General features: G+C 37.4%; 1 protein-coding gene across 4 annotated transcripts in view; it reads right to left on the reverse strand.

Annotated features, from left to right (window-relative positions):
- EXOC6 (exocyst complex component 6) overlaps window positions 1-27561 on the reverse strand; it is a 186445-nt gene that overhangs the window by 44775 nt on the left and 114109 nt on the right. For 2 of the 4 annotated variants that reach the window (XM_024101232.3, XM_042856808.2), the window contains exons 18-20: window positions 16917-17096; window positions 13270-13299; window positions 3792-3933 (exon numbers count right to left, since the gene is read on the reverse strand). In XM_024101232.3, coding sequence (XP_023957000.2) covers window positions 3792-3933; window positions 13270-13299; window positions 16917-17096 — 352 coding nt within the window. The remainder of the gene's footprint in view (window positions 1-3791; window positions 3934-13269; window positions 13300-16916; window positions 17097-27561) is intronic. The other 2 variants (XM_024101235.3, XM_005301283.5) reach the window with 1 other exon arrangement.

Genomic DNA, 27561 nt, shown 5'->3' on the forward strand with positions numbered 1-27561 from the left:
AACCACATAATTATCTGGATGTAAACAGCATATCCTCAAAGATGTTGCCAGAAAATGAATAACTATCTCAGGAAGGGATGGAGAGGAAGAATTTTTTCAAAGAATTAAATAAAACTCTAAAATATTTATACATAGCAAACATATGTATTAATTGTATCAGAATTATAGGTAGAGCTGTTAGCAATGCCTGGGCTGTAGTTAAGGTTGCCTAACACTTTTCATTATTCATTATTGTGCCAGAGTCACAATCTGGTCCCTGGTTCCCCCTTGCTTGGGAGAGGGGAGGAGAAGAGGAGCAAATGGGAGTAATTTGTGCCAGCCCTATAGTTGGACCAGATTACCTCCTCTGCACCAGCTCAGCTGTGCAGGCTGGTGGGGTTTGGGGGTTGACAAAGGCTCTGCCCACCCTCTGTCTTGCCCACCTATTCCCTGCCTGCAGGATGGGGATTAGAAACCCAGTGGAGGCTGCCATCCCCTGCAGCTCTGGATACTTGTAAGTCAGTGCAGGGAAGTGAAGGAGCACTAAGCAAAACATAGACCTAGAATGCCCTGGAATGCTAAGGTGTGAGCAAGCTATCATGGAGGCACTGTCAGTGCTTTGGAGGCATGACCAGGCCTTCCAGCTTCTTGAACCCAACCACCCTGCCCTTAAACTACTTCTCAAACACATTTATTTAAGAAGGCAAAGTAAACTCTAGTCTCAGCAACATGACGAATAAGACTGCAATCTTTAAGATCATGCACTACTCACTCAAGCAACTCCATGAACTTGTCTTCTTGTCTGCCCTTTAAACTTCTATCACCTTCCCTAAATATACTGGCATGTACTCCTGTTCTTGTCTTAATTTGGGCCTGATCCTGTAAACTCTTTTGCCATTCATTTAATGCGATTACTTCCATGGGTAAGAGCTATTCATGAGGAAGGATTTGCAGGACGAGAATCCTGAGATTGTAGGCTCTTTAGTTAGGGAATCTATTATTTGTTCTACAAAGTGCCATGTTCATCTTTAATGCTACGTAAATGTATAAATAAATAAATAAATAAAAATAATGAAAGCAGCAAGACTATTCTGACTTGGAGCTAGATTATGCAGAGGCCTTAGTTAACTCACTGCTTGAGAGAAAAAAGTGAAAGAACTGAAAAATTCCACAAAAGTGCCAGAGAAGATACCCAGTGGTGGGCTTCGGGTGAACCCATACTTGAGGGACAGCCCTTAGCCTTTGTTACTACGTTGAACTATCATAAGAGTTAATTTGTTGGTAGCATAATCTATGTTTAATTTTTTTTTCTCTAACAAAAAGTAAATTGCTATGCTTTGCTTGTTACAGCCAGTTTTTGGGTAAGCAGGAGATGATTGAGATAATGAATAGCACCCTGTGTGTTTTTAACAAATGCAAAATAATATGCAATAAAAGAAAAAACAACCTGTAAAGAGAAATAAAATGAAAAACATATCCCAACACAGGACCGGGCCTGACTTCCCACTCTGGGCGTTGTAACCTGGCATTCAAGGTTCCAATACCACTCAGACTTGGCCCCCCAGCCCCTCTGTCATGACAGAGGATGGATGGGCCAAACCCGAGTGGTGCTACAATCTTGTGTGCCAGCTCGCAAGGTGGCCAGGCCAATCCTGAGCAGCACCGTGACCCCAGGTGCTAGGCTGGAACGCCTAGTGAGGGGAGCTGCGTCCAGTCCCCTGGGACAGGAGCCACTGCTGTGCGGTGAATGCAAGGCAGCCTTTCTCTGCACCTCTCCCCCCACTCCCCGGTCAAGGCCTTCCAGTCCCCAGGATCAGAACCCACCCTCCACACAGGGCCCCCCCTGCCCTCCCATTCCCTCAGGACCTCCCATAATAAAATGAAATAAACTTCCCCAAAAATCAAACAAATAATCATACATTTTTTAAAAAAATTACGGGGCTCTAATAATGAACATAACAAAACATTTTCTAGTAAGGTCTTTCCTCTCAGGAATATGAAATGTATCACAGTACAGTTCTGTTTATTCTAATGTATTCTCTTGAATGATTGGAACTTCCGGTCTACTATATGTAATGGTTCCCTGAGCAACATTTTCAGCCATTGTAAAAATCACTCTAGACATCGTAAAATAGCCTCCAACTTCTGAATCATAAAGCCATACACATTACATTTTATTATCGACAGGGCTGGTAGCACCGCCTGTTATTAACATACATATTATAACCCTTGTTTTCAGTTTATAACTTTGCCAAACTTTTACTATTTGGGCTAGAATTTTCCAAGTTGGAAAATACCTCAAGTTGATTTTTTTTTTTTTTGAAACTTTCAGCCAAAATGGTTCGGCCATTTTTGAGAACAAGGCTAGGGAAAATAGGTTTCAACATTTAAAAAAAATGTGGTGATCTTTCCTTTGTAAAGCTCTAGTACCCCCATGCTTTGGGGTAGGTATTTAAAATTTGGCATAGGGGTGGGGTGTGTGTCAAGATGTGCATTTTGATGTTCCTGTGAAAGTCTGACCAAATTTAGCCAAGTAATAAGCCTTTGAAAAAAAACTCAGTTTGCAGGTTTTCTGCAAAGACTTCTTAAGAGATTAGCACCCAAATTATCTAAAGATTCCTTCCTTGGTTGCCTGACAGCTCCTAGTGTTGAGCAGACTGGCATGCAACATCCCTAAGGAGCAACTGAACATTGCTCTAACCCTGCAACTGCTGCTGTCAACTGCTCTGGGCTGGGGTATAGGCTGGCACCAGAACTGAGAGCATGGAGACTGTTTCTCCTGTGCTTCCTCCTCCAGGCACCCTGGAGGATGAAGCTGCCTGACTTGAACGCAGAAGAGACAAGAGCCAGATGGTGGGAGAGGAAAAAGACTAGATTGGAACACAGACTTTTGACTTTACTTTTTCTATGCCTCGGCTCCCTGTCTGTAAAATGGGAATAATATCCACTCATGACATAGGGATGTTGTGAAGATTAATTAATTAATGTTTGTGAAGCACTCAGCTAAGTATAGTAATGAGTACCATAGAAAGCATATGAGGTAATTATTATTCTGTATTTACAGCAAGATTTCAATAGTAAATAAGGTAAATAAGGTCTGGGATCACACATTGAACACTCAGACAAAATATTTAACAGCTGCTCATTAATTGAGCACCATCCATCTTGTGCATTGAATGAGGCAGGGCCTGTGGAAAAAACAGTATGTGATCATATAATTAAAGACTGTATCATAATGCAGATGGCACAAGGGGATTGAATTAAGGTTGCACAGGCAACCTCTATTCTGGCGTTTCCTAAGTTTTCAGTGGCTGACTATGAAACCTTAATGTTCTTTTAACATAGTATTTTGTATGTAATTTTATGGTAGATTATAGCTTTGTATTATATAATGATTATTATGCTACTAGAAGACGCAATAGAAGGACAATTCAATCTAAGCAATGCTTAGTTTCATTAAAAAGCTTTCCAGGTGCCTTAATATTCAGGGTCTTTATTTAAAACCATCTAACTGTCAGCATTTTGGGGTCCTGAATATTTAATACCCTTTAAAAAATTGAGATGTCATAAGTTAATATTTTCATTTAAATAATTTAACTTCATTTGGAAAATTATTCTCACAGTTATCTACATAACCAAAAATGGTACCGTACTTTAAAATATAGGTTAAATAAAAGCATAAGCAAAACACAAAGAATTTGTATGCTATAGAAGAGGATCACTACTTCGCTTAGATAAAGAAATTTTTTTTAGTGTCATGGCAGTTATAATGAAACATACAAATACTGTAACATTCAGAATTCTCTACTTACATTCACACTGTATGACATCTAAGTTAAATTGCTGAACAGCTCCCATGCTTATCTGTTTTAACTCACTGTCCAATAGCATCTGCATCAGGGATGTTGAAAGATGTTGGCAGGCTGACATGCAAGCTGTCTGGGCCACTTTTCCCTGATAAAAAGGGTAACACGTTGTAAGATAGCAAGCAAATTATATACCACCAGATAATGGCCTGTATTACTTTATTTTATATACACACACAAATTCTTAATACAACTACACTTAGAATAGACACTGAATGATTAATGAAAATGTATTTGATGCAATTGTATCAGTTTTGAATATAATTAAATCTTTAGGAGCATTAAACACAACCCAAATATGTATTAAGCAAGAGTTGGTAATTTTTCTGGACTCATAGACAAATCCAAATATTTTTCAAGAGTATAGACTGGAAGAGTATCATGAAAAATATTTGTTGCTGAAATATGTTGTTAACCTTCTGACGACATTTTTGAACACAATGAAAACTGGAATGGAAATTGACACATTGCATATGTGTAACACCATAAAACAGACAAATACCTTTATAGAATCAAAACATTTGCTTTTACCTGGGTATTTTACTATAATAGCTCATTATTACAGAAATATTAAACTGTTGATTTCCAGCCCAAAAATCTGCTGCTTTCGAACTTCAAGCCTGTCCATACACTTTTAAAGTATTTGACAGGTCAAATAATGGTCCATGGAAATCAACTACTTACAAAATGAATAGTGGCCCTCTGCTGTACAAAACAGAAATAATTTTCTAATCACAATCCAGTTATTTACATTTTCATTACAATTTTTACAGAATCCTTCAAAAGAAATTATTTACCGCTGCAAGATATTAATAAAACAAAGCACAATTTAGCTATGACCATGCTAAACTATTTAATCAAATGTTAATTTAAAACCAAATATGAAAGTTGCACTGCAGATGGATAACCAATTAAGATGAAATTTCAAAACAATTATTCATTATGACTATCTCACTAGAGCTATCTTTTACCCATAATGTTGCAATATTTTTAAAACACAGAAATCTTTGTGTTAAATTGTAATGTTATGCTTTAATAAACTTGTGGTTTAATGTACCTTTAAATAAACATGTTTTAATGTAATGATCTCAGTTAATGATATAATTTATTTTGTAACATAGCTCAAGTACTAATATACCATATTTTTATAGAGGAGAAATGATTTAGTATACCTTGTGCAATACAAATAACTTTACCTTTTAAATTATTACTATAATTTTAATTACAGGCCAAAAAATAATTAAGACTATTTTCTAAAGGATAAAGAGACAGATTTTGCCCTTAGTTATGTAAGTACAACTCATTCATTTCAATGAGAGTTGTATGTTTATGAATATCGGAGAGCAAAATCTGGCCCTAAATATTTTGCATTGCTTTCATAATTTACTGTTATAATTGAATTTATCAAAAGAATATATAGATAATACAGTGTATCATTTTGGAATTTCTTTGAACTTTTCCTGCTTTTGTTCATGGATATTACATTATGCACTCTGTTCTGATGTCAAACTAGAACTTCCAACAACTTTCACTAATATATCTTTAGCACTAGGACACCTTGAACTGTAAGGAGCTTCATATCTAAAATGTCAATTTCTTAGTTGAAAGCCTTAAAAAAGTAAAGCAGGAGCAAATAACATATTTGACCGAAACAGATGAACTGCCAACAAGGAATGTAAGAAACAATGCAAGAACAGCATGCTTAAAAGTCTCCCAAACCCAATGGTAATTACATTGGGAGACATGCAGCTCTATTCCCCAAGCAAAACAACATCAATATGAATGGGGGGGAAAAAGGGGAGGAGGATAACCAATGGGCCACAATTCATTTAATTACAATGTAGTAGGTTTGAGATACTTAATGGAAATGTCATTTTGATTTAATGGAACAACTAGTGCATTTCAGTTTAATGTACTGCTCCATCAAATCAGCTCCATGTCCTATTTATGCTGCCACCATAATGTAATAACAGTATAAGCAGATTAATAGGTTGTCAAGAAAAAATTTAACATTCAATTTATTTTATATGCAAACATAGTGTGTATTCTTATAAACAAAAGATTCCATTTTACCTTTCTGACCAAACTTCTGAACTTAATTGTTGTAAACTGGCATGTATCAATAGCACTGGAGCACAAGATAACGGTGACGATACAGAAATACATGATATGAAATAATTCTGTTGGACTTTTTAAAATAAGTATCAATATATGTTCATTTTAATGCTTATTTTAAATGACAAAATGCAAACATCCTAACATTTAAATTACTCCCAACTATGCACTTGAACTACAGGCTTATTGTTCTCATGGTACAGTCGAGGAGTGATAAGGGGAGAGTTTACTGTACACAATTTACAACTATTCAGTGAGATCACTAGGTTTTTGTAAGTCTACGTTAAAAAAAAAGGCTAAATCTATTAAACTTATCGTTTCTTCCACACACAAGAATCTAAGTTATTACTCTACTAAACTAATTTTAACTCCTTTATAGATTTACTTTGCAATGTTCAGTATTTCCAAATTCAAAATGCACAGGGTTATAACACTTATTCATAGGAGAATAAAATAAAAATTCAAGTAATTTGTTTAGAAAATGTGAAACATTATTTCAAATTCATATCTGATAAATGAGGTCTGACTATATTTATATTCCAACTTATATAACGTAACAATTTGTCATCACTATTTTCAATATTTTTCAAAATGGATGTTTTTAAAAGTAAACTTACGCGTCCATGAATATTATCATAATGTACTACTACTTCAGAATAAAACTAGTTCAGTTAATTTTAAAGCATTCTTACTATTTAGCCTTTGTAAGTTTGGGGTTTTTTGAAGTTACTCTTTCAAGCAAGTAAATTAAATAAACATATCTGATGTCATGCATAAATTCAACAGTTTTATTGCATTCTACTATTGCAGACCTCTATGAAGAAACTACTACCATCTCATCTTCACACAAGTTATAATTGCCGCTATCTACTAAGCATATTCTTTTATTTCACCAACACAAATTTCAGGAAACAAGGACCCTATTCTATAAGCAAAAACACCTGCTAAATTTTTTAAAGGCAACTACTTTTACCAACCCTTTACATTTTGCTGAAATACAAGTTTGTAAAAAGAGAAAACCCTTAGACAAACTTCTTATATTTCAAAGGAGCTTGTAAAAAAGAATCTGCTGACATATTAAATCCTTTCTGTAGTACCCAAAAGCTTTTCTCTTAAGAACAATTGTAGTAAAGAGACATTTGGCTCCTAGGAAATTCCCAAAGGGTCAGCCATATGCATCCTTCCATGGCACCTTCACGGTACTGCTTTCTACATCCATACTTGCTGTCTCAAAAGCAGCTTTCATCATTCACTAGGGTGTCAGTCAATATGATTTATGGACTGCATTCAACAAAGTCAAAGCATATAGAATGAGAAATATGACTACAATCTGCTAATTTGTTTTGTATTGAGCCACTTAAGAGTCAAAGACCTGATGTCAGGCTAAGACCAGCAACACAATTAACCAGCCGGTGACAGATTCATCCATCCTCCCTGCCAGGCAGTGCCAATCAAAGACAGCATGAGGTGACATTTGGAGAAGTCAGTAAGAAAACCCATTCTCTAAGTAGCCTATGTGGGCTTCTGATTGACAGCTTTTGACTATAGCTTGTGGAGCACCACCACCCTTTACCCAATAGTTCCTCACTGCAAGCTGTGAAATAAGGCTTTCACTGCCAATCACAAGAACAATAAAACAACACAAACTACCATCCCCAATGAAAAAGAAAATAAGAAAACTTGTCTGTTAAATCTAAAAAGTTAAGCTTCAAAATTAATTTAACTATATTAAAAGATATGAAGCAATTTTTAAACTTGCTGAAACTGCAAGAAAACTAAAATACATACGCTTCAATAGTCACATTAATTAATAGTTTTGTTTAACAATTGCAGTAACAAATCCAACTTTTGATAAATAGATGAAAATTTTATTTCTTAAAACAGTAGGAGAATTTTAAAAATACATAATTTCACTATTTATGTAATTCCTCCTCCCCAAAGGGTTGATCAAAATAAACTAAAAATTCACATAGAGAAATAATTTATCATTCTTTTTTCAGTAGCCACAGTTTCCTCTAAAGCAGCAAAGGATCTTTAACTTTGTATTAACAAACTACATGCATCACTGTTGAAAGAACTCTTCAACTATCTGATAGCCCACTTATTAGATAAAAAAATTTCCATTTATCCTTGTGAACCAAGTATTATCCACTATTGTTTTCAAATTAATTTATTTCAGAACTTAAGCTATAATATATCCTGAATTTCCAAATAAGGGCCCAAGACTGCATCTTTTATTCACAGAAGCCATCCCATTGACTTAATGAGACTACATACATATGGATTTTTAGGATGAGGACCTACATTTTTATAGGTATAGTGCCACTATAAACCACAAAAGTGAAGCTTATATAGGATGTTTATGTGAGAAGAACCCGAAGATTAAAATAAACTCATACGGCCAAATCCTAGTAGCTTCTGCAAAGCAGAGGCAGCAGGAACTTCATGACACACAAGGGCTGCACAGCTCCAAAAGACAATGCACCTCCATACCATTGGCTAAGAGATCTGATACTGATCCATTACAAATCACATAGGATTACTCCAACCCCAGCAGCAAGGAGTGTCGGTGGTGGTGTTGGGAGACATGCTGGCTCCTTCAACAGAACAGGAAGCTCATTACATGAACTCTCTACCTGCGCTACACCTCCCATATGTGCAGCTGAAGAAGATACCCTTATCACTTCTGCGACTCTGGATCAGTCAGCCCAGGGCACAGCTGGTTTGCGTGACCTGTTGAGGCTCATACTCCCTTACTGCCACATAACAGGTATCATGATTTAGTAAATTTATAGCACCTAAATGTATGCTAGATGATTCACCAGAGAAAGAGAGAAAGAGATTCTTTCCATTCCAAAGAGTTCAACATTTAAATGTGGTAATTGATTTTTATGTTAATTGGAGCTGACTGAATATTGTTTGCTTTTTTTGCCATTAAAAGAGAGGGTAGGTGTTAGAATGTAGATTAAAGAGGAAGCAAGAGTCCAGCACTGTGGACTACACACTCCTCCTTTTCCGCACCATGCAATGTCAGTTACAAGTCTGTCTGGTTTTCTGTGCAGGAAAAGGAAATGGGATTCTTCGAATGTAGGGCAACTTCCTGCTGAACAAGCTAATCTTCTATGGAACCAGCATACACCTTCATCCAGGATAATTATACTTCCTCATTCTTGTGCTTTATCTGGTCTTCTCTATTTAGATTGCAAGCTTTTCGGGGAAGGGGCTCTCTTTTACTATGTGTGCATCCACTGCCTAGCACAAGGCCTGTTAGTTGGGATTTCTAGGCACTAATTTAATACAAATAAATCATAATCTGTGGTTTTTAAGATTAATTTTATTTCTTCACTTCAAGAGCAAGGGTAATTCTGGGTATTCCTATTTCCTTCTTTACTTCCTCACCCTGGATTCTTGTCTGAGCATCAGCTAGAAGGGGTGCTTGAGTACCATGTGAAGTGCCCCCCTCCCCCTAAATTCTGAAGCCTCTGTAGTACTCCCAGGCTTTTGCAATCAAGACATGATTGACCATGACCCTCCCTGCACTCTTATATGCCTCCTGCATGGCCAGTATGTTGAACATTTTATATAGAAATATTTTCTATTAATGTTGCTGGTGCAATTATCTCCAGACAATTTGATGGTTCAGCATGAGGCTATGAACTCTGACCTCACATATGGGAAATTTCCAACTCCCAAATCAGATCTGTTAGTCTTGTCTGTGAATCCCAAGATGGGACTAAGGTGGGGCTAGTATTAGCATACACATTGGCTCGATGCACATATTTCATATAGAGAGGTGCTGGAGTTGCTGAGACCAACCAGTCATGGGGACTTCAAATGTTCAAACAGATGATAATTCTTCTGAATCAACTCGGAATTTCATGGCTGACAGCCACAATCCTGACTGTTGGCTCTAAGAATGGAAATGAGCACACTGGATCTGGAATCTGGGCTGGGATTCCATTGAATGGAGTTGGCTATTACATTTTTGTCATGAATAAACCATTATAGTCTTCATTTGAAGTTAGGCACTTTCTTTTGTTGGGGCAAGAGACCTGGCATGATGGTCTACTCTCAAAAATTGATTGAACTGAGGAATTTCCAGAAGATCTTCAAGAAACTACTCCGCAACCAATTTATTGAGCTAGCGATAGTTTAATTAACTTTTGTTTTCTGATATCTGCATAGTGGCATCTAAATCTCCTCGCTGCTGTCTTTATCCTCTTGGGTCATCTTGGTTTAGAGATAATCTGCAACAGGTGAAATGACAGGGGAGAGTACTTGAGCATCAATGAAACAGTCTCTTGCTGAGTGACCAGTTGCCAAAAAGACTTTTTTGAAGTCTTATGCCACTGTAATCTCTTCAGGACGGGGACTGTCTCTTTGTTATGTGTTTGAACAGTGCCTAGGAAAATGAGACCCTGATTCATGACTGGGGCTTGTAGATGCTACCATAATGAAAATAATAAACAACAACAATGGTTGTGCAGAAAGCGAAGAAAGTAGTTTTCACCTTCAAAACAGCATCCAAAGTCTTGCCCAGGGAAATTCTTCCGAGTGGTTGACAGTCTGGTTAATTTGGACTGCTGCCACTTAAGAAAACAGTAAAGTCTTTCTTGCTGTGAAGAATTTTCAGATTACTTTGAAGAAAACAAATTGCTCAAATGCGGAGTGAGTTCTTTACCACTGTGGATCAGGAAATGATCTCACGGGAACATATACCAAGTTTTCTTTGTAAGTTTTAGCCAGCAGTCACCAAATCAGATCCATGTCTTTCTCACTGGTGATACATGGAAGTGCTAGAATATCTTTGTTGGTGAAGACAGTTAATGTTTCCCTAGGGGTGGAAGGCAACATGCTGGCTATCCTTAAGGAAGCTGTTCTGAGGCCTCTGCTAAATAAACCATTACCAATCCATTAACAGGATTAAATTAAATTTGTGTGTGTTATGAGATGGTTAAGAAGTTAAGTGAGGGGACAAAGGCAATGGTGCATTCAACATGCTGATGATGCCCTGTACAGTGAACCACTATCTATATGAACTGCGAGTTGGATAAGGCTCAACCTGGACAAGACAGAAATGACTTGAGTGCTGTGGAGGAAGCATTATCAATTAATATAAGCACCCCTGATTAAGGACAAGTATTTGTCCTTTTAAGATTCTGGGCTAATCTTGGATACTGAGGTAGCAGCTTTGGTCAAAAGTGCATTTTTCCAAATGTGACTTTCAAGAAGTACCCTTTGGAAGCAGATCTTGCTACAGTTATGCATGCCTTTATCAATGGCAGATTAAATTACTATAATGCACTGCACATGGGGATATATACTGAGCTCATTTGAAAACTGAAGGTAGTACAGAACATGGCTGCCTGTTTATTTAAGGTTCTGTTTCACAGAGGAAACACATTACTGCCAGTGTTCCAGAATCCACACTATCCGCCAATATATTTTTGGGTGGAGTTCATGGTGATGGCTACTCAAACTTCAGCTGACTCAGTAAAGAAGAGAGAATGCTGCTCGTAGGGCATTTTTCCAGAAGGATCTTGGCTTTGGAAATTGGTCCTAATCCTCCTTGGTCTACCAGAGTCTATTTTCTGAACATTCTTCAGAGCTCACTTTTCCCCCCCAGTCATTTGAGGGTGGGGAAGGCAGGTTGATGGAATATGGTGGGTTGTTTGATGGGTTACTGTTATTAAAGGGGTTTGGTGAGCATCAGCAGTCCATTACGTTTTAGTTTTAATTGCATAAAATACGGTACCCACAGCAAACTTTGGATGGATGCTAAAAATTGGAATTCATAAAATGAAAATAATCCTAAATAGATGCGAGTCAAAAAGGTAAAGGAGAGTGGCGGAAAATAATATAATTTCATATACGTACAACAAAAATTCCTTTCCATTTGTTAAAAGAAGCAACAATTTAAGAAACACTATTCAGGTTTATGCACCCCCCTGCCCTCCAAATTACTTTGAAAGTTTAGTTCCTTCTCTCCCCCCAAATTTGGAGATCAGGACGACTCCAACTTGACAGCCAGTCCTAGGAGTGATGTGTTATTAAAAATAATCCAACTGTTTGTCTGCTCCAGATACAAAGCTGTGAACTACAATAGACACATACACACTATGATGGAGGACTGTTGTTGAAGGAGACACAGAGGAATCCTGCCCTTTAAAAAACTACAGGAAAAAAACATTTAAAGGGAATAATTTTGAGCCCACAAAACTTGGACATATTCCTTTAAACTTAATATATGTGATTTTGTTTCTATTTTACTAAAAGCACATCATTTTTGTAATTCTAGTAGTGCAGTTTCTACACATCTCCATGTTTACATTCAATAAAAAAAAACATACCCTATGTTAGCTGGACTCTGGAAATTCTTTGGATACTTAGTAGCAAAGCTTTTGCTAGATTCAGCAAAAACAAAATAACCAACATCTCAAAATACTTCAAATATATTTCTCCACAAAAATAAAGATATAAAATATGTACTACCTTTAAAAAATAAATGTTTTTAACATTTACTTCAATATCATACATAATAAATGCCTTACAAAATCTTTCATTTTTTAAAATATGAGAATAATGCAATCAAATAAAACCAAATTGGGTATGATAAATCAAAATTCTACATGCATGTGAAATTACAAAAAAAAAAAAAAAAGACAATTCCACTCCATGTTCCGAAACAATTGCTAACAAACCCAATATTAATTTAGCAATTTTCATTATTCATTATCATGGAAATAATCTATGGTTGTTCAAAGTAAACTGCTTTTAAAAAAAACTTGATGACCTGAAAATAACCAGGGCATGGATGAATCCCTAAATGCAATCCATCATCTTTTTACACAAAAACATTTGAGTGCAGACATTCCTTCAACTCCAGCCAGCATGTGCACCAAAAGGGCTATAGAACTTTCACCAAATCTTTATTCTGTGCCACTGTTTTTCCATTTTAACCTTATTCTGTATGCACATCCCACAGCTGCATTTTGACACCTGACCTCACTTCCAAAAGGTCTTAAAGTCTCCTCTGAATTATCTCATTTGTGATACAATGCACACCCTATCATGTTTCTGCAAGGCTTTTAGGGTTCCTTCTGTCCCAAAGAACGAAAGACCAAAGTTAGTAATTAACCCGTTTCTTGCATGCAACCACACAACGAGGTACCCAGTGAGTCATCAAACAAATGGAAGGGTTTTGTGGGTGGGGGGATTTATTAAGTGATTAAATATTGAAGCAATAAGCCTGCAGGCAGTTCATAGTTTTTCAGTTTACATGCTTTTTCTTCATCTTTCATCTACTTACCGACATAGCTGCATGGTCATTGTTGTTATTCTGAGAAGGAAACCAGTAAGGCAATCAAAACAAAAAATTAAAATGTACTGTCAACATCAAAAGAAATGTTGGCATCAGTAAAAGGGAAGAAAATTCTTCAGAAAACTTCTATTTTACGAATCTTGATACTTAATTATTAAGTACTAAAATTATTTTGCCATAGTCTGCATGAATGAAAAATACCTAGATCTAGGAAGGCTTAATTTGCTATATAAAGTTTTCATATTCTTAACACTCACAGAAGACAAAAATATTTTGCTATATCAAACTGATAAATTTTCTAAAATTCAAAGAAAGTCAAAATTCCTTGGAAAATGTAAGAAAAAAAGGTATAAACAAATTAAAAATTATTATTTTGCAAAGAGACACAAAAAAGTGATTAAATTGAAATGGGGTACTTAATATAAAGATTGTCTTTTTCAGTGGGAATGAGCTGTATGCCAAAATAAAAAATCCAAAGTAACACATTCCACAAGTAACGTTTTCTGAGTTGATTTTTTAGCAATTTTTAATTGTAATAAGTATTAACGATATATTTATTAAAATATTTAAAATAAAAATTAAACGGTTCCTTAAAAATATTTTCATCATGTATATTTAACATCCAAACTACAAAGCACATGGTTATTAGTAATTTATTAATCTATTTCATTCAAGCAATACTTAGGAATGCTTTAGGACACTGCAAGGCTAAATAAAGTCTCTGTTCCATAAGTAATTTATTTTTTCACAGATTTTACTATTAATGGTATTTGGATGAACTAACAAATGTGAAAAGAAAATATTTTCCTTTTTCAAGCCTTTTATGCTAACATTGTTGCTAATGTACAGTACACCTACATCCCTGGAGTATATGAGAACTTTAAGGAGAAACAATGCTAGAGAGACATCTCAGCGATGCCTCAGTTGCTATGACGGCAAAACCTGAACAGTTTGGGTTGTCACCTTTACCATGCCGTACCTAGATGTAATAACTTAGATCATAGTGAGCCTGTTTTGTGTTCTTTAGATTCAAACATAAAATAGTATAACTGTATAAAACAAATTTTTACATTTTATATTCAGTTTTTTTAAAGTTATGTCCCCATCAATACAAACACATCTAAGTATATGCCCATATGCAAGCATGGCACACACAGACGGACGTGACAGTCTCTATACATTTAGAGGTACTTATACATATTCCAAAAATGAAGTAGGTTCTAATGTCAGATGCACAGGAATCAAAATGTGTAACCTTCTGATGTGCATATGCTTATGAAACCATATGCACAAGCAGACTGGAGTCTAACCATCCTCCAACAGGCAGCACACCATGTCTGAATCAGGCTATGGAGAGCTCATGGGAGCAAGGTGGCCATGTCTCCAGACTAGCAAACACCTGAATTATATTCTGCCTTTCTGCTATGTGGATACACAAGGGGTGGAGGGAGAAGAGGCTCCCTGTATCTTTTTCTTTCCTCACCATACCCACAACCAAATGAGCAGGACTTAAAATTAAAATTAGTTTCTGGCTATAAAGAGTTCTGAACTATTAATATATGTTTGAATATTCATGATATTTCTACCACCAATGCAATTTCTTGAAGTAAAATTGTGAAGCTTTTATTTTGTTAATATAAAGTCCTTCTAAAAACTATCCCATCCAAAATCCTATATGTGGCACATTACAATCTAGCTTTGCTTAAGACATCAAAATCTCTAAGGTTAAGCTTGTTTACGTTTTATTAACTTGTTTAATTATGAAAACGAGGCAGTTTTGTGGGCTTGTCTATTGAAAATACCTTTATTATAAACATCCTTTTTAGGACAAATATTTCCCACTATTACAAATCAAACTCTGAAACCAATGGTAAGGAAAAGAATTAAATAATAAACTAATTTTCATATAATTTCTACAACTCTCACACTAATATTTATATGCAGAGGTCTGTGGAACGGGTTTCCACATTCTGTTGACTTGTTCATAAATCAATCAACTAGGTCAAGCAAATGTGTCCTAGGTTATTCTATTAGAGATGCCCAGAATAAGACAAAAAGATACCATCCTACATTTTACTGGAACTGTAATACTGGATCAAACTGGTAGTCCATCTAGCTCAGTATCCTGTCTATTACAGTGGCCAATACCAAATGCAAGAAACCCAAAGTAGAGAATTACAGAATAACCTGTCCATCAGGGGAAGTTTCTTCCTCACCTTCTCAGATAGAGGTTAGGTTATGCTCTAAAATATGAATGTACATCCCTTCCATTCTTTTTATTCAATTGTTAACTGATATAACTGCTTCTTTCCATTCTTTCCCATTCAATGCTACAATGTTGGCACAGATAGGCAACTTCTTGCAAGGAAATGGCACTTATGTTAGCCCACTAAACCCAGGGTTACTTAACATGTAAAACAGTGTCACCAAACCGAAATGTAGCATCCCACCATGAGTGCAAATGGCCATAAGCCATATAAGTATATCAGTTATGACTAATGAAGCATAGCCCCTAAAAGAGGATTAGAAATGTCCCTCATATTTCACACAGCTATTAACCTTATGTGCCAAAAAAGGAATACTTTAAGAGTGGTGGGAAAACTAAGACAGAGAAAAATCAAAGCCACTTTAATATTAGATTTGGAATACCAGATCTGTCCCTTTGTGCACCAACTCTAATATCTTGTCTCCTCTATAAATGGCCAAATATACGATGCTTCAGAGGAAAGCAAAAAAATCTCTAATTCCCTTGCCTACCGTAATTATGCTATAGTATTCATAGGTGAAATTCTTTTCTTGATTTAACTTCCAACAGAGATGTAGAAACTCCAGACTAACAGAAATATGTTATATTTATTAATAAGATTGTATACCTGTCCAGAGGCACTGAATGTGGGTAAAGTAATCACACATCAAGCAATAGCAACAAGGAACATGCTGAAGCACAATGTAATGAATCCATAAAGGCTAGATGTTTTGGGCCAAATTCTGCTTTGGCACGGATATAAACTAGAAGTAATTCCATTGATTTTATTGGAGTTACTCCAGATCTACAATGGTATAAACTAAGAGCAGAATGCACCCTAGTAGTTGTGCACTTGTCTTGAAAAGTGACCAGTCAGACTGGTCACTTTTAACAAAAAATATTTTAGTTCAAACAGAGCTTTGGGTTTAAATTTTTAGATGCTGTTCAAAATCACACGCACAATGTGCATGAGTCGAATTAGGTTTGCATTCTGTGGATCAGTGGACTTGTCCACAGAATTTGCAGGCACAATTAAAATGAACATTTGAAAATCTGGCCTGAAGTGATTTAAGTTTTATGAGATCTAAAAAACAGTATGAATGTTTACTACTAGTAGTAGTTGAGTAAAAAAAAAAAGCTTTGAGGGTGCTGCATTTTATTTTGTTCTTTGAAAGTAAAATCTTTCACAAATATTTTATAATTTCGTTAATCATAATATACATAATTCTACACTGAATAATGCATCAGTTAGTATGTAAGCAATCTGAAATCATGTCTATCACCCTAAATTATTTACTTAAAAGCTATTTTCTTCCAGAAATCAGAAGTTACAATGTATAGAAAATAGGACTCCAATAATCTGAAAACAAAGCCTATTTTGTATACTTACAGGCAAGTGAGTAAAAACTTGAAATGTGCTTCTTAAGAAATTAATAAGGTCCATTAAATATCCACTGGCTCTTCCAGCAGGCTCAGACATTGTCCAATCATAGTCAGCAAGCTGAATAAATTCATCAATTTTTTGATTCAGTTTGGTGTATATTTCTCCTTCTGCTGCATGTCTTGCATCCTGAAAAAAAAAACAATACTGCATAATCACCACTCAAAACTTTATTAAAATTGATATAACTCCACTGATAGAAGTGTCATTTAATGGAGCATATGGCTTTTTGGGAATCAAGTAAAACATTGACTAGTTTTTAAATCCATGCTGTAACTTGTGGCTTGAAAGCACAACGTTGCCAGTGGCAACTTAATTAAATCCTTGGTTTTGTAATTTTTTTTTTAAGATGATCAACATAGTGCCATCCTGAATATAGTTTTTCAGATACTATGGTTACGTGTACTATAAAGATGTTGATAAATGAATCTCACTGGAGAGCAACATCAGTATTCTTCAGACTCATCCAGGAGACTTTGACTGATTTTTGATTCTGTCTCCGTCTCCTCTTCTTTCCAGTGAAAATCTTTAACTCCGTTTTGGAAAACTATAATGAAAATTTACCGGACCAGGAACAAATTTATTTGCCCACCTTTACAAAGAAAACTAATTATCATATCTGTTATGGTTGAACAGCCAGGATTCACAAGTTTTTACATTAACAATATAGACTCTAAATAATAAAAAATGCACATTATATGAATATGTGTTTCCTCTTCATAAATGACAGTATAACACACCAGGTTTCAGAACACCACCCATTATCAATCTGTCCTCAGCAATATCAATTTGGGGGGGGGGAATAACAGCAATTTCTTACTTCACAGGGGCATTGTAATGATGGATATATTAAAGATTATGAGGTGCTCAGATACTATGCTAATAGGAGTCAGTTAAATATATAAGATAAATCCCAGAACAGGTCATGTCCCACATAGCATCTGAACTTCTCATACATCTCAGGTGTATGGGTGGGGTTCTTTGAGATATGTTGTCCATGCAGATTCTACTCTTGGTGCACATGCACCCCATGTAGGCAAGATCGGATTCTTTTTGAATAGCAGTGTCCAAAAGGGCCATGCTTGTGCCCTGAGTTACCTCTCACCCCACAAAGCCAAGGGCATAGAGTGGAGAGGCCTCAATTGCCTTTGCCAATTAAAATCCCATAAGAGCAGTCTCTGATTAGTAGGGATGGAAGGCAGGTTGCGGAATCTGCATGCACATCTCAAAAAAATATACATAGTCACTGCACGGTACATAACTGTTCTTTCTTTTAGTTATTCTTCACACAGATTCCACTCTTTGAAACAAGACTAACAAGCAGTCGCCTATTTGCTTGGAGATGTGTAAGAGGATGTGAGTTGTCCCTTCACCAGTTCAAATACAACAAATGGCCCTGGTAACCCTCAAGGAGTCTTGCCACTACTTTCTGCAAAACACACATTGTGCCGCCACAGGGATTAGGGGCTATGCTCAGGGAAGAAAATCTTGCTATGTTCTTCTGAGGAAGAGAAAATGAATACACGTCTTCCAATGGTGGGGCAGTTCTGTCAGGCATGCCCTGCCCGGTCTTGCAATCAGCACTGAAGGGTGGTTTGGCAATAACATCCTGTAGCCTCTCGATGACAAGTGATTCTAGTGCCGATCCCTCAGAAAGGTCTCTCTACTCCAAAATGCAAATCCCATGGATGACCATAGACAGGGTCTCAGGTGTTACCACAGTAATGGGCCTTCGTGCCAAAATGGATGAGGCCAAGATTGGTGCCTTGCTGTTGGTACCAGAGACAGCATGGTCCTTGGTATGGGAAAAAGACAGTCAGTGCCATCTTGGATTTCAGCGTGGGCACATCGGTTGGGATTTCACCTTCAAACTTTTAGAGGAGTGAGCCTTAGGGGAGGCTGTTTGCCTCCTTTTTGGAGAGAGGTATTTGTGCCATCCCTGGAACGATGCGCCTTCTGGCAGACTACATCAGTTTGGTGCCCCAGCTTCCACATTAACTCCACCCACAGAGCCACACAATAATTTTGCATAATTTTGCCACCCAACCTCACACGTGCCCTTTCCTCCCAGCTCAACTAGATTCCTCCTGCAACTTTAGAGGTACCAAACCCCTTACCAGGCCTGGGGGGAGGGAAAGCTCCCTGGGGATTTTTATTCCCTCTCTCGTGGGCCTAGGGGGGAGTAGCTCACAGGTTCTTCATGCCTACCCACTCTCTTATACCTGGTGGGGGGGAGGGGAAGGCAGCTCCAAGGGATTAGTCTTCTCTTACTTCCCAGACCTGGGGTTATAATATTAGAGAGCAGGAGAGGGGAGATGGAAGACGGAGGATACAGGGGAACTGATATATTGTTCATAGTAGGGGAGGCGTAGAGAGCTGCTTTGGGCTACTGGGCTTTTTCTGCTCTCCCCTCTTCTTTGCCTTCTTGTAGAATGGTGTCTGCTGCTTCTTCTTCCCCCTCCTGAGGGGATGGGAAGAGAACTCTATCTGTCTACTGCTGTAGCTGTGATTGGCTGCTTTTTCCCAAAAGGCGAGGAAGTGGGGAAGACAGCCTCAGAGTTTTTCTTCCTGAGTAATCTGAAAACTGAATTAAAGTTGGACATTCTCACATCATAGTGAGACTAGCTCCAGCAGGAGCCAAAAATGTGTTACTCTGAAATTAGGGAACATTGTAATTATATTTACTTGCCTCTAAATTATAAATAAATATATTTGTGCCAGACGAATGGGCAAGTAGAATTCAGTTAGGCTGCTCTAACTTGCTACTGCAGGAACAGACAATAAAATAGCTGAGCTGCTAAAAACTGGCAGGACAATGATATCGAAGTACTAGAAAACCATAAAGAAGGTATGGGAGTAACAGGAGGTACCAGATGACTGTCTAAAAATAATAACTGTACCGATCATGAAGAAAGGAGATCCTATTGATACAATAATTATAGAGGTATAAGCTTATGGTTGGGATCCGAAAAAATCATGATGAAAGTAATTGTCAACAGAGTAAGAACAATTTTACAGGAAAAAGTAAGTGAGAAACAGTGCGGTTTCAGACCTGGCCTTAGTTGATGAAAAAAAAGCAAAAATGGAAATTAAAGAAATGGAAATTGCTGTTTTCATTGACTTTACAAAGGCATTTGATTCAGTTTGAAGGGAAGCATTATGGAAAACAGCAAAATTATATGGAGTTCCAGATAAAAGAATTGCCGTTATAAAACCTAGGTACAAAGATTCCTGCAATGCCATAAGAATTGGAGGGAACTAATGCAACTGGTTCAAATCAAAGTTTGGTGTAAGACAAGAGGCCACGGAATCAGTCATGTTTCATCATGTTATTAAACTGGACATTAAGAGCATTAGACAAGTTGGAGGGTGTAACAATGGCTGATCCAGAGCAGTAGTGGGCAACCTGTGGCCCGCACATGGCCCGTCAAGGTAATCCACTGGCAGGCCGCGAGACAGTTTGTTTACATTGACCGTCCGCAGGCAGGGCTGCCCGCAGCTCCCAGTGGCCACAGTGCACTGTTCCCTGCGGCCTGCACCACTTCCTGCAGCTCCCATTGGCCGGGAACAGTGCACTGCGGCCACTGGGAGCTGCGGGCGGCCATGCCTGCGGACAGTCGATGTAAACAAACTGTCTCGCGGCCCCCCAGTGAATTACTCTGACAGGCCACATGCCCACCTCTGATCGAGAGTTAAGCTCCTTAACTTGTGCAGATGACCTTGCACAACTGGCAGACATGTTTGCATTGATGATGATACTCTTCACTCTCTTGGAAAACTGGTGTAGTCAACTTCAGCTTACTATAAATGCCAAAATGACAAAGTGGTTGCATCTTGGAAAAGGGACAATAGATAAAGTGCAGAAGCTACATCATAGAACAAGTAGAATCTTGTGAATACCTATGACACTTGATTAGTGAGGACAGTTCCATCAAGGATGAGGTTACAAGGAAATGTGCTTTAGCTACAAGTGCTGCACAGAAATGGATGAAATTATGGACTGGTACAAACATTATATTTGGTACTAAAGTGAAAATTTATCAAACCAGCATACTAACAGTATTACTCTGTGGTCTGGAAGCAGCTGCATTAAATGAAACAGACATGAGAAGGCTGGAGATAGAGGAGATGAAAAGTTCTTTGAAAGATGGTGGATGTAAAGTGGAATGATTTTAAGACAAATGTAAAGTTAGAAGGAGAGTAGGATGTGAAATCAGGGTACAGGATTGGTTACAATTGAAAAAATTACAGGGGTGGGGACACTGCCGAAGATAAGCAGATAACAGGATGCCAAAGTAAATAATGCAAGCACAGCCAAGGTCAGTTCAACCTAGAGCCCAACCACTGACTAGATGGTGGGACATCATACGCAGGGACATGACCAGGCTGGGGTTAATGGAGGAACAAACCATGGACAGGAATGAATGACGACTCTATACTGTTCCTCGTGTCTGCAAAGATGCTCCAGGGTGAAAGAGAAAGAAGCTCTAACTTGTACATATGTAGATTTTCATTACAACAAAAATACTGATAGACTCTCACTGTTTCCATGAAAAAAATAATTTGATTTATGATTTAACTCTTTAACATATCAGGAAATTCGTAATTAAATATTCTATGGCATTCCTAATTCTACCCTCTTGCTTGTAGTCATTAAGTATTTACTCTTCCTCCATTCAGGCCCAGATTGGTCAAGTCAGACAAACCAATATTCAAGTTGGCAGCAAAACTCCCACTGATTTAAAAAGAAACAGGATTAGGCCCTATTTTAGGACATGCCAATACGGTCTTTTGTTGTATCATCACATGACACTGAACAATGTGACATACAATTTTGCCCAAAACTTATATGGGCTATTCAGGTGTAGGGAAAAAAACCCTAACGAAAACAAGTAACAACAACGCAGGTAAATGTACACATGTATTTACATAGGTATTAAATTGTCAGATTATATAAATCAACTGACATACAACTAAATTTACTATCTTATTCCTGGCATAATTCCCTTATTCTTAATCATTAGAATACAAAGTATATGAACTGAGAATCTTAATTTCTCTTTCATTTACAGTTCTTTGCCTCGAGTTTCCTTGCGGAACTTTTAACGGAGGAAAAGCATTTACTGAATGTGTAAAAATGTCAAATAAAAGATTATCCTAAAATGGCATTTTATGGTCAAAGCAACCTACAAAAGCATCAAACAGCTCTCCTAATTTGACATTTAAGAGTCTAGCAACTTGTTAAAATGTCAAAATATTATATTGGCATTTACTATTTTGTAGATTGCTAGGACTATAAAAACATCAGTTAATGATAAACCTTTACTTGATCTTTTTATTTAATTCATAACAATCTGTAATAACAAGAACTGTACATTAACTCCTGCAGGAGTGAGCTTCCTGACCCTAGTGTGATTGATGGTGTGAAAAAAAGCAGACACTAAGGGATTGGTTGTACCTTACCAGCTGCTAACTAGGTCTAACAGCTGGCACAGGTCTATTTAAACAGTGACAGCACCAGTCCCCCTTTTTGTCCTTTGTAGCCAGATTTTGATTACACCCACCTATTTTGCTTTAGTTATAAAGTTACAATCCCAGTAGTGTACTGCCAATATTTTAATAACAAAGGGCTCCATATTCTCACCCAGGAAAAATATTGAACACACCAACCTTTTGGGGTAATGCGGTCCACTCCAAAAGCAAAAGTTTAGTTTTCAGAAGTACTACTGTGATCCCACGGGCTAAATCAAACAGACATGGCTTACCAGTTTAGTAATGGGGCAAAATCACCTCAACTCTCCTTTTCATTTGGTAACAGAATTTTAACAAGGGACTTCTGGGAGCTCCCAAAACGCCTACCCACCATCAAAACAGTGAGTTGGATGGGAAGGGCTGATTTCTTCAATGACTCTGCTCCTTTCTTTGAGAGAGGCTCCTGGGGACTACTCTTCCATAGTATGGAGTATCACATGGAATCCTACAATATACATGTGATACTCCATACTATGGATACTCCCCATGTAGGCAGACATGGTGATAAAATGGAATCCTACAATATACATTTTATCACCATGTCTGCCTACATGGGGAGTTATTCTGAAATAGCTCCTGATTAACTCCCTGTGTGGATGCCGTATTCTGGAATAAGAGTGCTTTATTCTGAATTACTTTAATCTACTGGATTATAATAATCTGAAACAAAGCACTCTTATTCCAGAATAAGAGCGTCCACATAGGGAGTTAATTAGGAATAATTTTAAATTCACACCCTACCTTAAAATGAATTAACTTCTAAGTGTAGACAACCCGTTAGTGGGGGGACATAGGCTTCAATATGCTGATGACACCCAGCTTCATATCTCTATCTTGTCTAAACCAGACTGAACCACTCACCTAGTGTCTGAATGAAACACTGTCTAATAAAATTAAATAAGATATATATTAAAGTGATATCATGGGGGAAAATAGGCAAACCTCTCAAAGGTTAAAAATGGAATAAAATTTAAGAACATAAGAATGGCCATTCTGGGTCAGACCAATGGTCCATCTAGCTCAGTATCCTGCCTTCCAACAGGCCAGTTACAGATGTTTCAGAGAGAGTGAACAGAACAGGGTAATTTATCAATTGATTCATCCCCTGTCGTCCGGTCCCAGCTTCTGGCAGTCACAGGTTTAGAGACACCCAGAGCATGGGGTTGTGTCCTGACCATCTTGGCTAATAGCCATTGATTGACCTACCCTCCATAAACTTTTATAATTCATTTTTTAACCCAATTCTACTTTTGGCCTTCACAACATCCTCTGGCAATGAGTTCCACAGATTGACTGTATGTTGTGTGAAGTACTTCCCTATGTTTGTTTTAAACCTACTGCCTATTAATTTAATTGGGTGACCCCTGGTTCTTGCGTTATGTGAAGGAGTAAGTAATACTTCCTTATTCACTTTCTCCACACCATTCATGATTTTATAAACCTCTATCATATACCCCCCAGTCATCTCTTTTCCAAGCTGAACAGTTCCAGTCTCCTCATTTGGAAACTGTTCCATATCCCTAATCATTTTTGTTGCCCTTCACTGTACTTTTTCCAATTCAAATATATCTTTTTTGAGATGGGGCCACCAGAACTGCATGCAGCACTCAAGATGTGGGCATACATAGTGAAATTATGATATTTTCTGCCTTATCTGTTCCTTTCCTAACTGTTTCTAACATTCTGCTAGATTTTTTTTACTGCCACTGTACATTGAGCGGACATTTTCCAAGAACTATCCACATTGAGTCCAAGATTTCTTTTTTGAGTGGGGAACAGCTATTTTAGACCCCATCATTTTGTATGTATAGTTGGGATTATGTTTTCCAATGTGCGTTACTTTGCATTTATCACCATTGAATTTCATCTGCCATTTTCTTGCCCAGTCACCCAGTTTTGTGAGATCTCTATAATTCTTTGCAGTCTGCTTTGGGCTTACCTATCTTGAGTAATTTTGTATTGTCGTCCAACTTTGCCACCTCACTGTTTACCCATTTTCCAGATAATTTATGAACATGTTGAACAGCACAGGTCCCAGTATAGAACCTTGAGGGACCTCAACCTTTACCTCTCTTCACTGTGAAAGCTGGCCATTTATCCCTACCCTTTGTTTACTATCTTTTAACCAGTTACTGCTCCATGAGAGGACCTTCCCTCTTATTCTATGAGTCCTTATTTTGCTTCAGAGTCTTTGGTGTGGGACCATGTCAAAGGTTTTCTGAAAGTCCAAGTACCCACTGGATTACCCTTGTCCACATGTTTGTTGTCTCCCTCAAATAATTCTAATAGATTGGTGAGGCATGATTTCCATTTACAAAAGCTATGCTGACTCTGCCCCAACAAATTATGTTCATCTATGTGTCTGAGAATTCTGTTCTTTACTATAGTTTAAACCAATTTGACTGATACTAAAGTCAGGTTTACTGGCCTGTAATTGCCACGATCGCCCCTGGAGCTTTTTTTATAAATCAGCATCACATTAGCTATCTGTCAGTCACCTGGTACAGAGGCTGATTTAAGCACCAGGATACATACCACAGTTAGTAGTTCTGCAATTTCGGAACTCTTGGATGAATACCATTTGGTCCTGGTGACTTTTACAGTTTAATTTATCAATTTGTTTCAAAACTCCTTCCTGACACCTTCATCTGGGACAGTTCCTCAGATTTTTTTGCCTAAAAAGGATGAGTCAGGTATGGGAATCTCCCTCAGATCCTCTGCAGTGAAGAGATTTCTATTTTGAAAAATTTAACACATAGGGTAGAGACACTTATAAACTGATCTTATGGAATATAAGTGGGATCAATAAGAAAAGGATATTCTTCATCACTTAAAATGTATGGGATCTGATATAATTTGCCTCCAAGAGATGTACTTAATAATAATGGTACATACCAAATTGCAGAATGGCTGAGTTGGTAAGGTGTATGCAGTTTTTCATAAAAAGAAAAAGGGATTAATCAAAAAAGGATTTTCCAGTACAAATGAAGCATGTTATATTGAAGTGTGGTTCCCTGGGGGGAAAAATAATACTTTTATGTCATGCTGAGGAGGAGAGAAACCATACAGGGTATCTTATAACCTTGCTGTCTGTGCTTATAGTTAATTCTATGATCTTTTTTCTGGTACTTAGATACCACAGTGACAGGCACAGTATGAACACCTAGATAATTAAATGAAGTATATCTAGCTCCATACACAAGAAGTCATATTGTTGTTGTCTAAATCCCAAATGAAAAAGTTCTGATGGCACACATAAATAAGTGTTCCTTGAAGTTACTGTGCACAGTACACTCCAGAAACAGTATAAGTGAGAGTACGTAATAAACTGGCACCTGACCATAATATGGACAAGAAAAAAGATAATTGATAAAGACTAAAGTGAAGAAAAATAAGGAAAATTAATGACTTAAGTTCTAGAGACAAGATGGATGAGATAATATCTTTTATTGGATCAACTTTTGTGGGTGAGAGAGACAAGCTTCCAAGCTTACACAGAACCCTACAGCTTGAAAGCTTGTCTCTCTCACTAACAGAAGTTGGTCTAATAAAAGATATCACCTCACCCACCTTGTCTCTTTAATATCCTGGGACCAACATGGCTACAACACTGCATTACTGAAGGACAGGGAAAGTGAGAGACCATGACAAAGTCCTTACATTGAATGCAAAGGCTCCGCCCACCAGAAAACAGTCAAAAACTGTCAATCACAAGTGTTACTAACATAACCATCCTAATTCTAAGTTCAGCCAAAAGACTTTCAGAGCAGGAAAACGGAGAAATATAATATTGAAAGAGATACCACAACTTGAGAAGCAATCCCTGACTCGAGGTGATAGAGATCTAGGATAGGAAGAGGAAGACTAAGACTAACAGAATTTTCCATAAACAATTTCCCCTTGTTTTAGGTTTTCTCTTCCCCATCATACAACAAACATTAAGATGACATCTTTATGTTATGCAAATTCAGCAAACATTAAGACTTAGGAAGGATTCTCTTGTGGAGCTGCCAAAAGCATATATTCCATCCCTGTTTTGCTCCAACGTGACTTAGTGAACTAGTTAATTACAGAGACCAAATTTAAAAAATAATAACAGGGCACTGTAATCAGCCTTCTCTGTCAAAGAGCTAGCCAGACCTCAGATACAGAGAAAAGAGGCATCATCCCATATGCACTAGGTGAATATGTTCCTGAAAGTTAAAAGCCTTCTCTTGCTTGCTTGCCACTGTAAAGAGGGTTTGTCTGAGCTAATTAATTTTGAATGAGAAACATGGTCAGGAGAAAGCAGAATAGAAAAAATGGCTGGTATGATGTAGTTTAACATGATCAGTTCAGCCTAAGAAATTTTGGAAGGGGAACCATCCCAAGGAGAGCACTTTAACAGCTGATAATTCTGAACTGAGCGAGGAAGAGTTTATATGTTCAAGTTCCCAAGACTGTGAGCCCAAAAATAGAACAGTGAGGGAAATCACATAGACCTCAAGAATCAAGAAATTCCAAAGTGCAGAACTGAAGGAACCTAACACATACATATTTAAGTTAAGTGACATTTCTATAGAATTCCTTACTAAAGCAAGACTAAACAAGGCATTGTAGTTAACTACTGTGGCTAAAGAGAAGACTGATTTTCCCAGAAAGCTGACACCACTGTGAGAATTGGACCAAACAAATGAAAGAAGAGAATCTATACCATGGAAGAGGAACCACCTTAGAAGCTGTCCATGGTCATCTCTTACCAGAGACTGTGGACAGAAAAGCCCAATTTTTGCCACAAAATAATTCCTTGATAATTTAAGTTCAGTCATTCCTAACATAATTGGGAGCCCTAAGTAGGTGGTTATACATTATCTGAGATTAAGAGTTAGTTTAAAGTAGTCTCTTATCATTGAATAGGGGAAGAGATGCCTGCCTAGCACCTCACCAAATAGGAGAAAGGGTGCTGAGAAGGGGCAAGAATAGGGCAGCTGTGTGCCAACCTTCAATCTCCTAGGGAAGAAGAGCTCCTAAAATACTCTGTCTCTACAGGCATAGCATTTCCAGTGAAAAGAGAAAGCTGTAG

This window comes from Chrysemys picta, chromosome 7, assembly GCF_011386835.1.
Source record: "Chrysemys picta bellii isolate R12L10 chromosome 7, ASM1138683v2, whole genome shotgun sequence".
Lineage (NCBI taxonomy): Eukaryota > Metazoa > Chordata > Testudines > Emydidae > Chrysemys > Chrysemys picta.